The sequence below is a fragment of the Sinocyclocheilus grahami genome, unplaced genomic scaffold (assembly GCF_001515645.1).
Source record: "Sinocyclocheilus grahami isolate Dianchi unplaced genomic scaffold, SAMN03320097.WGS_v1.1 scaffold92.1, whole genome shotgun sequence".
In the NCBI taxonomy this organism is placed as follows: Eukaryota; Metazoa; Chordata; class Actinopteri; order Cypriniformes; family Cyprinidae; genus Sinocyclocheilus; species Sinocyclocheilus grahami.
This window is the reverse complement of record NW_015505271.1, coordinates 3,073,220-3,085,145: the sequence shown is the minus strand read 5'-3', so window position 1 is coordinate 3,085,145 and position 11,926 is coordinate 3,073,220. Positions and strand designations below refer to the sequence as shown.

General features: G+C 36.2%; 2 protein-coding genes and 1 long non-coding RNA gene across 3 annotated transcripts in view; 1 reads left to right on the top strand and 2 right to left on the bottom strand.

Moving 5' to 3' along the window:
* On the bottom strand, positions 1-1,101 carry LOC107587397 (uncharacterized). Its single transcript, XR_001609473.1, has 2 exons — positions 920-1,101; positions 1-159 (listed from the first exon to the last, which is right to left on the bottom strand). It is a non-coding gene; the product is annotated as an uncharacterized lncRNA (long non-coding RNA).
* A 742-nt stretch (positions 1,102-1,843) lies between these two features.
* Positions 1,844-9,594, bottom strand: LOC107587450 (serine/threonine-protein kinase TAO3-like). The gene is made up of 9 exons (XM_016275244.1): positions 9,471-9,594; positions 9,077-9,351; positions 7,425-7,661; positions 6,284-6,412; positions 5,891-6,094; positions 4,868-5,107; positions 4,488-4,700; positions 3,517-3,699; positions 1,844-3,373 (listed from the first exon to the last, which is right to left on the bottom strand). The coding sequence occupies exons 1-9, from the start codon at positions 9,592-9,594 to the stop codon at positions 3,212-3,214; spliced, it is 1,767 nt and encodes a 588-aa protein (XP_016130730.1). The 3' UTR covers positions 1,844-3,211.
* A 2,032-nt stretch (positions 9,595-11,626) lies between these two features.
* Positions 11,627-11,926, top strand: part of LOC107587449 (uncharacterized) — a 1,751-nt gene continuing 1,451 nt past the window's right edge. Inside the window, exon 1 of the mRNA XM_016275243.1 lies at positions 11,627-11,697. Within this exon, the coding sequence (XP_016130729.1) occupies positions 11,640-11,697 (58 nt within the window). The 5' untranslated portion in view covers positions 11,627-11,639. The remainder of the gene's footprint in view (positions 11,698-11,926) is intronic.

Here is an 11,926-nt window from a genome sequence, read left to right as displayed (position 1 = left end):
TTGCCAGGTCTCAAGAATTGTCTGCATTACACTAAATAACCAGAATATAACAGACAAAATTACTTACAAAACATGTCTTGTAAAATCAGTAAGGTCCTTTTCAAGGAAGAGTGGAAGGCCGTGGAGAACTGCTGTTCATCGCCCATTGATGTCCGATGTCTCTACAATTATTAAAAAAACTCATATTTAATATCACTCAAAGCACAAGCATTCAGCATAACATATAATGAATATCTACTTATTCTGTGCAGGGTTTCACAAAACTGCAAAGTATGATTTTTCATTAAGCACACCTATGTGAATAAGCATATACTATGTGGAAACATGGAATTGGAGAATTTTCATATTCCATAGCTTCCATATTTTAATAAGTTTTTCAGCAGTTGAGCTCTCTTTTCACTCGATAAACAAGCAGAACTTCCACTTCCACTGCATGAGATTAAGTCCCCAAAAAAAGAGCACATAGAATATGAAAAGAAAATGGTAATAATTAGTGCTGGGCATTGACGCTGGGCAATAACACATTTAAAAACTATTTTAAATGAAGTTTCTACTCCAAGTAATTTTCTGAAATATAAACATTTAAACAGTGGTTGTGATGATAACTTGTTTTCATGACATTTGTTCAAACATTAAATGCTGAAAAACGGATTACATAAGACATGATAAATTTCATTAAGTTGTACTGTATCGCTCAACATGCTTTATGATGCTTACTCACACTCACGTTTATTTCATGTTATAACTAGCAGTAAAGAGGAAGATCGATGTTTATAAGCCACTGGCTAGCTAGTACGCTAACTGACGGTTACAGTAATGCTCGTCAGTAAAAACTAATAAAATCTGCCTTTTCTTTTCCTCAAAAACGATAGCACACACTGTGACAATATAGTTTATAAGTAGATCACCAAAAACTTACCTAATCTTGCGGCCACATTTCAAACACGATCTGACTCTGAGATCAGTTCGTTGTCTTCTTCTGGTGATGTTTTGTTTAAACCAACCTTCCGCCACCTACTAGTGCACTTCCGCCACCTACTCGTCTAGAGTTATTAGAGCACATAGTGGGATTTAATCCAACAAACTAGATGCTCTTAAGTACTGTTTACTAAAGTTGTTTAGTTTAACTATTGCATCCACCTGAAAGTTCACATAACACAGTGTAATTAAGTAAATTCAACAAATTTGTAAAAATCAGTTATGTTTACTCGCTTTTCTTTAGTAGATTCAGTGATTACTTTTTACAGTGTATTAAGGTTCTGTATTATAGTTTTCCTTATTTTATAGGTTTTTACATTTACAAACTAGCAAACACTAGTCATGCACTAAACATATTACATAACGGGGCTGAGATGACGGAGGAAGAAGTGCTATAGGACTCTAGACGAGAAGCAAATCAAAGGTGATTATCTGAGTAGAATGTGAATGTCTTTCATCATATTTAATTTTCAATGTCTTTCATCATATTTACAGTTGTTTTAAGGGCATAAAGAACTGAACTACTGAACAGTATGCACTAGAAAACGCACAGAAATGCAGATCTTTTGTTTCATTAAAATCAGCAACCACAATAAATAAATAAATACCTAGCCTTGGCCTATAACTTTTAAGAAACTGTTCAATATTTCTCAGCATGCCATTAGCCGATCAAAACTTCATTGTGTTTATTTGTTTAAACCACTTCATTTGTGCAACTGCAGTTTAAACAATGGCTTTGCCGGAGAAGAGGCCCTAAATGACAGTAGCAGGAAATCATCCCGATTATCACTGATAAAACATTATGAGACACTCATGAATAATGTCAAGAGTTTATAAAAGATAGTAGTTGGTCAGGCCCAAAGAATCTTTTATTACATACCACAAATCTGCCTATAAAGTACATGTTGTTGTGAATTAAGAATCAACTGAACCCCTTCTACTAGTTGCTGGAGTGGTGTCTTTCTTAAATGACAGCAAGCCATGAACTCTGTTACACAGAGGTGTTCGCATTATAGCTCCACCAGACATGTAGGCTGTCACATGATGCACGAGAATATAAGTTACTTTCTATTTTACTTACAAAAATAAGTTTGCATTCCTCTGCCTTCACTGAACAAGAGTTCCATAGATCTTTGTTGGCAATGATTGATCAATACATATGTAAACCCTATTTAGGTTATCATATACAAATATTTATATAAAATTAGTTTGACACAAATTGCAACATTTTTCCTGTACAAGAGCAGTGATAAGTCCACATCGAATGAATCACAATTCAACAAATTGTGCAAAATAAGGAAAACAAAAACATTCATCAACATAACTTAAAGGCATCTGGCAATTTGGCGGGTATTTATATCAAAGATAAAGCTTATGTTCAGTATCAATAGCCATGAAAACAAAACTGCTATGACCACTTTTATTTGTACACGGCTAAAATCTCTGACAGATTCATGCTCCACTTCACAACCTGAATTTGTCTTTTAAAGTGCATGCAATAATACCAGTAACTCGGACAGAACTGATTCAATGTAATAAATCCACATCCTGATAAAACTAATGCCAATTAATTTAGGATACTGAACAATCAATACATTTTGTTTTTTGTTCTTTTTTTCCCCTTTTTCTAAGTAAAAAGAAATAAAGCGTGGGTTCCACAATATGAAATCATAATTAAATGCTCTTAATGTATTCACCATATTTTAAAATCCGACACTGCTTCAAAATCTGCTTCTGCGTAAAGTTTTCATCAACAGTTGTCACATTCTCTGTGATACATAAAAAACAGCTAATAGCCACGGTGAAGACGCAGGACACATTCTACAGTCGTAATGTCCTTTGATGACACCAAAGGCGTTTCACACTTCATATCCACCTTACATGATGGGATCATACTTAACATATCAAAGTGCTTACTTGTACTAAAATATCCTGAATTACTAATTTAATACCAAAAGTGGGACAATGGCATGGAGAAAAGGTCAGTTTGTCTAGATATCTCTTCTTGGTTTCTAAGCTCAGTGATGCATCACCAAACCGCTTTTGTGTCTGTGGCTGTTTAGTTTCTCCTCTCAGAATTTCAGCCAAGTTCTCAGAGCCGATATGAGTTATAAGATATTGATCCAGCATTGTCACTGTTTGGGTGATCTTGGTAAATCCAACAATCAGGGACAGTGCAGGCACAATGTGTCCAAAGACATCAGTGTTGAACAGTCCCTTGACTTCCGTTGGATCATCTGGCCTCATCCTTGGGAAAGTCAAATGAGGCCAAGCTTCCGAATCCTAGCCGCGCACTCTCCGAATCAAACATCTCCAGTTCTCGCTCTTGACGCTCAAATAAATGCTTGATTTTTTCAGTCCGTTCCTTGTGAAGTGAGGCCAGCTCTTCTTCAATCTGTGGACAGAGGTGTGGGCAGACTGTTTACTAGGTATTCTCAGGTATTATTTATTTATTTGACCAGTTATGGGCAAATCTATCCTATGAATTACAGAGGTTCATTTAATGCACAAAAAATGTAAATAAAAAAACTTTCTCACCTTCTGTTCCAAGTGAGCCCGGCGCAAGGACGCCTTCTGTTCCAACTTCTGCACCTCATGCTCATGTTGGGCCTCCATCTGCGCCTTCGTTTTGTTCTGATAGGCATCGAGGAGCTCCATCTCCTGATGTAGCTGCTGCCTTAAAGCCTGACATTCAGCCTCCTGCTCTTCATCTAAACGTAACTGAGACAGTTACATGCTGCAATCATTATCTCAAACACTGAGGGGGGTTATTGCATTGTTAATATTGTTAGCTAAAATCATTTAAAAGCAATCATTTTTATTACTTGAAATAAAATAAACATTAACTAAAATAAAATAAAACTTATCTAAATACACTAAACCTAAAACTTAATAAAGACTATATAGATATTTACAAACTATGACAAAATGCAACAAAATTACTAAAACATTAACTAAAATTAAAATGAAAACAGAAAATACAGAAATAAAGCCAAATTTAAAATTTCAACAAAAACTATGAGTATATTATATATGGTTTGATGTAGATTGTATTGAGTAATGCCTCATCTTCTATTGTAGCCCTTAGAAACAATATTTAATTTATAAGCAGCAATATAACATTTAACAATAAGATCCGTTTTCATTTGGAAAACTGATGGTGTAAGTAGAATTTTTGGCTTGGTTGTGGAAAGTCATTTCCCTCTATAGCCACTAGAGGGAAACCTCTCAAATGGTTTTGGCCAGTAGCTGCTTTTTGAAATGTTTCTCACTAGGAAATGTGAAAAAAGATATGGAAACTATCTCTATTTTATCAGGTTCTCTCCCGTTCCAAAGAAGCTATGTGAAAAACGTTCTTGTATAAATCCTAAACTTAGTGAATACTGTATGTTTCAACAGATTCATCAGGTGAAAGGTCTAAGATTCAAGTTCATAACCTAGGATACAAGCACAAATTGTGTGGATTCACCATTAAAGGGTCGCTTTCGTCTGGTGCCTGTGTACTTTACCAATTGAGAGGCCATCATCTCATTAATGCTTTGCTCATATTGCTCTGCCAGCTGTGCAAGCTTGCGGGTCTGTTCTTCCTTCAGAGACTTCAGGATGGCTTTGTGGTCACTCTTGGGGGAGACCTCTAGCTGATGGTTCCTCAGAGCTTTGTACTGCTTGTTCTGCACCTTACAAGTATCTTGGAATTGCTTTTTGATCTGCATTTCCAATGTCTATAATGAGAGGAGATTCCTTAGGTTTTTTACAATGGCATTTTTACAATGCATCATACAAAAGCTCAATTCAGTTGTGCGTTTCGCTTTTCTCTCCTTCATGTCCATTTTCTTTTCTTTTATATTTTTCGTTAGTTCTACCTACCATTACAAATTGTACAGTTTACCTTAAGGTTCCTGGGCTGCTGTCGGCGTTCCAGTGCATGCTTCCTGTGTAGCTCCCTCTGCCGTCGACTGTTGTACTCCTCCTGGTTCTCCAGTTCAGTTTGATGCTGGTGGCGCATCAGCTCAAAACGTAGCCTTTGTAAGGTTTGTAGTTGCCGCTGTTCCAGCTCTTGGGTGGACTCATCCTGCCTGATCATCAATGCATGCTCCATTTCTTTTTGTGTCTTCTTCTTGTTAAGCTCCTTTAACACAAAGAGCAAGTCATTTATGAATAATATTTAAATAGTTTGAACGACATCAACAAAAAAAGATAAGGTTTTTAAAAAAGGATGAGTGTAAAAATTAATATCTTTGTGGGGTTTGTGTGTGTGTGTGTGTGTGTGATTTTGGAAACATGTTTCAGACTTGAACTTGCAAAAGAAACATCAACAGTATATATCACTATATATGATATACACAAACTACCTTTCAGCAGCTTGGGGTAAGTAAGATTTGTTTTTGAAATAAATTAATACTTTTGTTTAGCAAGGATGCATTAAATTAATTCAAAGTGACAGTAAAGACTTTAACAATGTTACAAAAGATTTGTTTCAAATAAATGCTATCCATTCATTTAAGAATTCTTAGAAAATATTCCATAAAAATAACAGTTCCACAAAAATTGTAAGCAGCACTTAAAATTAAAACTGTTTTCAACATTGATAATAAGAAATGTTATTTAAGCACCAAATCAGCATATTAAAATGATTTCTGAAGGATCATGTGACAGTGAAGACTGATGGAAATTCAGCTTTGCCATCACAGGAATAAATTACATTTTAAAATGTATTCAAATAGAAAAGAGTTATTTTCAAATGACATGAATACAAATAACATACAGCCAAACTTTTGAATGATAGTATATATGTATATTTTTTTTCTTCAAACATTAACCTGGAGATCACTCAGATGCCTAAATGAAACCTCAAAATTCACAAGAACAAAACAATGTGCTTGAGACTTTCTTTGTTGTGACTATTTCTTGCCTCCCGAATTTGCTCTTGTTCAAACTCATGCTTCTTGATAAGGCTTCTTCTTTTCAGAGCACGGCAGCTCCTTTCGTAAACCAGTCTTTGCTGGTTCAGCAGCTGGGCCTCTTCCTCAGCCTGGGAGTGCTGCATTGTTTCCTTATGCCGTGACAAGCGCTCCTGTTTCTCCTCTTTTGGTGTGTCGGAGTCTTCATTCATTTCCTATTGTATACAGATCAAATTAGATGAATTTGACTGCAAAAATGGGTCAATAGAATATAGCCGTTTACAGGTACAATTGGTCTGACATTGTTCAGGGCCCTGTGACAAAGGAAGAGTGGGTCCTATACATAAAAAGCTGTCCTGGGTTTGTACTGTGTTCTGTGAATTTATTGACTGTCCTGATCTCACCTCTTTCATTCTTTCTCTGCATAGTCTGTACTGCTTTTTCTGTGTGTCCAAGAAGGTGGTCAGTTCCTTCTTCTGCTGGACCAAGATCTGTTGCTGGATTCTTTTTTCTTCAGCTGCCAAGGCTTTCATCTTTTGAGAGACAAAAGAAATAACATCTGGTTTTGCAGCATTAACCACATACAAATTAATCATCTAGGCCCAAAGGAGGATAAGTATCACAAAAAGTTCACTGTGGTCAGCTGTGCATTAGTAAACTGACAATATTTTGTCACCATGGTGATTTGAATAATTTAGTTAAAAATCCATTTTTATAATCATTTATATGATCCAAATACAGCAGGGTCCAAAATTCTGAGACTACTAGTGAAAATCTCTATTTATGTTTTTTTTTTATTACAAATAATGAAAATGCATTTTAACTGCAGAATTTCTTTCACCTTTTGTTTTAATCACAGCAGTACTCAAGCTGACCGCCTGTACAAAGGACTTCATGTGATCAATGTCCCAAATGTGCTTGTTTGATAATACTAAATACTGGAAAAACTGAAATATTGCATCATAATTTGAATTCATAACATTTCTTTGTTAAAAATTTCTGTTTATTTCAAAGTTCAAATTAGATTTTGCATTCCAGGGTTTTAATGTGGTCTCCAACCTTTGGACCCCACTGCATGTTCACCATATGTGACCCTGGACCACAAAACCAGTCGTAGGAGTCATAAATAAGCTTTCCATTGATGTATGGTTTGTTATGATAGGACAATATTTGGCCGAGATACAACTATTTGAAAATCTGGAATCTGAGGGTGCAAAAAAAATCTAAATATTGAGAAAATCGCCTTTAAAGTTGTCCAAATGAAGTTCTTAGCAATGCATATTACTGATCAAAAATTAAGTTTTGATATATTTTCAGTAGGAAATGTACAAAATATCTTCATGGAACATGATGTTTACTTGAAAAGAAAAATCGATAATTTTGACCCATACAATGTTATTTTGGCTATTGCTACAAATACACCCAAGCGACTTAAGACTGGTTTTGTGGTCCAGGGTCACATATATATCGACTTACAGACAAAAATGGGACATCTTGTAAACTTTTCATGACCCTGTCCACAATGTGTAAAGCAGGAGCACACACCTCCTTGTCCAGTTGTGCAGCTTGCTTCTTGGCCAGCCGCTCCAGTTCAATGTAGGTGTTATTGGCCTGGGTCTCCACTTCCTTCTGCAGCCGGAGCTTGTGCTCATCCATCTCGGCCTTTAGCCTGTTCTCCAGGGCGATCAGCTGCTTCTGGTGCTGCCGCCGCATGCGCTTATACCCTGACATCTGCTCACGCCGCACAACTTCCTGCTCATGCTCCTGGATCTGCTCACTGACCTGCAAACACAGTGTGTTGGGGGTCAAAGGTCAAGTAAGCTAAGCAAGAAAATGAACGTTTTTTTTCTCTCTTTTCGGCTTTTAAACCATAAGATGTGAGATCTTAAGATAACTATAAGTTAGAAGTTTTCTTTAACCTTATAATGACCAGTTCTGTAAAGTAAGTGACTTCCTTGTCATTTCTTTAATATAATGATTTATTCATAATTTTCAAAATGTAAAAATATGTAACCATATATTAATTATTATATAACCAGTAAAAATTAGTGTATACTTGATCTTGTTTGTGCAGTTTATTGGCCCCATCAGAGCAATTATGAATATAATGATCTGCATTGTTTGATATATTAGGCGTTTCAATTTTCTATAAAATATTTTTTAAAGTTTGTTTTTTGTTGCATGATGTCACAAAATGGATCAATTAAAAAATACATACAGAACATAACAACAGAAGCTACTGAATACATGAAAAGTTGATGCATAATGAGTTCATCAATATCAACATTTTAGTTTAAAATTGATATGCATGCATAAAGAAAAGTAAATTATAGATTGTTTAACTATACATATAGATTTGCCCTTTTGGTATTTCCCTGTTTTTAATCACATTATAATAATGATTAGTTCATTATAAATGATCCCTGTGGTGTGGTAAATTAATTTTGATAGTAAAAATATTCCATGTAGTTTTTCATTTAATATGAGATCATAAAAACTGCATGCATACAAATTAAAAAAAAGCAAAATTCTGAATAAAGTAAAATCATTTTAGATGTTACATTTTAGCACATGTCAGCTACCAGATATTATGAAGCCTGCCTAACACATATCATTGAGCAATACAGGTATTAAACGTATTATTTTTTATCACGGCCATCTACTTCACCTTTTACTATTAGTGTTTAGCTTCATATAATTTTGCAATGAAGAAAAATGTAATTAATCAGCTTCATCTTGATGGGTTGAACACACTGTGCCTGAGTGAAATGTAATGGCTATAATTGTGTCACTGACTGAATCAAAATGCAAATATGAAAGCAAATATGCTATTTTAATGATGAACTGAAACTCTCTTTCTATATATATATATATATATATATAAAAAACGTCTGACTTGGTTTGCATTCTAGAAAAGATCTACAGATGTGGAGAGAGAGAAAAAACACTGTACATCATGTACAGTGCCAGAAAAGAGCTCCAAATCACAAAAAAAATATTATCTTTACTATAACAAAAATGAAGCGTAAAAATCAGCCTGCGCTCCGGAGACAGAAAGACATGGGGGGGATGAAAAAGCGCTTATTAACAGGATGTGGTTGCCATGGCTACTGATGTGGGGTTGAGTGGATGACCATGGCAGGCCTGCATTTCTTATGCAAAAACGGCGAGCGGAAGAGGAGAGATAGGCTGCCTACCAAAGATGCTGGTGTGATGATGGCAAAGCGTTGGCGGATGCTGCTGCGATGATGGCGAGCCCGGCTCTTGTGAAAAGAAGAAGGCCGCAGCTCTGGCCTGATGTCCCTGTCTCCAGCCTCATCCCTCACGCAAGCATGCTTCTGCAGGGGGGAGGAAAAGACGAAACGAGTGGGGGTGGGCGCTAACCGAGCGCCCTGCTGCTGATGCTGAGGATGAGGATGATGCCGCTGCGTCTCCCTGCTGCCCGCATACAGCCTGCTGCTTCCAGCGCATCCTCTTCACCCTTCATCTGTTACTGGCGTGTGTCGCTCACGGGTGCCTGCAAAAGCAGGCAGGGCATCGCTATGGATGACGCGCGAGTCGCTCGGTACGGCGAGAGCAGGAGTCCGGAGCCTCTCTTCAGACTAGCGGCTGCACTTCCTGAGAAGAAGAAGGAGGAGGAGGAGGAAGCAAACAGATCCGTTGGGATAGAGTGAGTTACGCAATGCCTACCACGGGCAATCAGCGGAAAGAACATGTGTGCTCGTGCATTCGTCTTAAACTTTGATCGTTTCCAACACCTTTAAAGGTGCACTTAGCGATTGTTTGTGCTAATTAAAAAAGTTTTGTAAAATCAATGGCTTCTTTGGAAATAGTGATTAAAATGATGTACACTCACAATTAGTGTCATTTCAGTCTTCTGGAAGCTATTTTACATATAGCAAGTAGCATGTTTCATGCAGTTGATTGAGTCATTAATAAGCGAGTCAGCGATAACACCTCTAATAAAAATTTTTTTTTTACATTTCATTCATACATTTGCTCCTTTTTTTAAAAACATAATTTTTTACTTTTTTTTTTTTTTATATTTCATTCATACATTTTATACTTTTTTAAAAACATGATTTTTTACTTTTTTTGCTGATTTATCATTATTGCGAACGCATGAGTTTGAGTTTTGAGGTGAGTTTAGACTAAAAAGCCTAAATAGGCAATTATAAGAAATACATAAAGGAGAGTGGGGAATTTCCTTAGACTGTCAAGTAAAGCTTTTCCTGTGTGGTTTAGAGGTTAACAAAAATTGTCTTTGATCTTTTTGGCCCAAATATAAAATGCAGACTTGTCTGCACGAATACTGCTGAATTTTCACAGTCACACTTCCAAAGAGTTGGCTGAAGCTGATAAACATTAGAAGGGGGTGTCTTGGTAGAAAGTACTCAAGATACTGTTCTCAAGACTGGGCCGCCACACCCATATCCAAAACCCAGGATGTTAAAACAACAATATGAATACAGGGGAATGTGACCACAGTCAGCATAAAAGGGCAAATCCAACACGTCCAGTTTATCCTCATTCCCATGACACTTTACCTATAGTGCATGATTTTTTGGTAAGAATTGTGGAAAGTACCAGGTACTGAACTACTATTACCTGTGATTTGCTGAGATGACACTGATTTCCCCTGTGACTTACCACATCAGCATGAACAAACAGACTTCTTACCCAAGAAATTACATTTATTTATCTAAGCGTATGAATGTATTTTTACAGATGTGGCTGTGAGATCAGCCTTTAATTGGGGGACTATAGTGAATTTGTGCAAGTTCTAAACTTTTGGCTATGGGGTTTCCCTTGTAGGCCTGAGTCAAAAGGGGTCAAAACAAGCTTAGCTCAGTTAACATCAGATGCAAGTTTTGTCCACTTTAGTCATTCTGCATGCAATAAATATGTCATTGCATCACACAAAAGTTGTATAGAAGTGCAGCAAATCAAAGCACAGCAGAGTGTTGGTCATCTTCCTTCCTTGTCTGAAGTTGATATGTGGCTGAAATTCCCAACTTTGTGCTTTTGCGTCAAAAGATCGAAAGGTATCAGTGAAAATCTGATGTTGAGAAACTACCTTCCTATTACAAGACCACTTCCTGTTGAACCAACAGGCACAGAGTTCAGAGCAAGGGTGGAAGAGCGCTGTGTTGGATGGTGGTTCCTTTTCTCATTTTTGTTGCTTTTAGCATGGCATTGTCAAATTTGGAGCAAGGTTATTGACTGAAAATTATGCTAAACACAATGTAAAAAAAAATGTCAGAAAAGTGTGATCTTCAAATCCAAGGGTATACTTCCATACATGTTAAAAAATAAAAGTAATCTACCTAGTTAATGTTATTCCAAATACATAGATAAAATGAGAGATTCATGGGTCATGTGGAATTGTGCAACATAAAAATCTTTTTAAGATATGAGAGGTAAGAGTAAAATCTCATGACATCTGTACTTATAAACTTATCTGACATCAGGCGTAAATTGGCTATGACAAACAGACATGATTGCTCAACTTGATCCAGACTCTGCATCACATAGGGCGATAAAGCTACACAAAAAATGGGTGGCAACTAAAGGAGGGAACATTACACATAGTACATGTGATAATGAAGACGCAAAAATAAAAAAATTCTGGGAACTCTTGTTGCCTCAGAAAGCTGGCTGCGTCATTTCCTTCCAATGACAAATGTGTGGTTTCAGTCTTTAAAAACTTTTACAGAGTTGTGATCATGACCAGTTTGAAACTTTGTCTGTGAACGGAGAATGAATTGTCATGTTAGGAACATGGTCTGCCTATCTCAGAGATCACAAGCAAAATTCAGTAAGTATCACAGCCACACTGCACATATAACAATATGTTTACAGTCATGCTTAACAATGGTCAAACATGGAACACTGTTAATGCTGTGTTTCGATTAATAACCCTATTACAATATACATAAACAAAACATGCATATTTGTTAAAGTATGTTGCATTTGATTGTTTTATGTATACTGATTATATATATATATATATATATATATATATATATATATATATATATATATAT

Excerpts from the sequence above, each read along its gene's own strand:
- LOC107587450 (XM_016275244.1), bottom strand. The coding sequence starts at position 9,594 with ATGTTCTTTCCGCTGATTGCCCGTGGTAGGCATTGCGTAACTCACTCT. Across the intron at positions 7,662-9,076 it reads TCATCACACCAGCATCTTTG|GTCAGTGAGCAGATCCAGGA; the intron begins GTAGGCAGCCTA and ends CTGTGTTTGCAG. Across the intron at positions 6,095-6,283 it reads GCAGAGAAAGAATGAAAGAG|GAAATGAATGAAGACTCCGA; the intron begins GTGAGATCAGGA and ends TGTATACAATAG.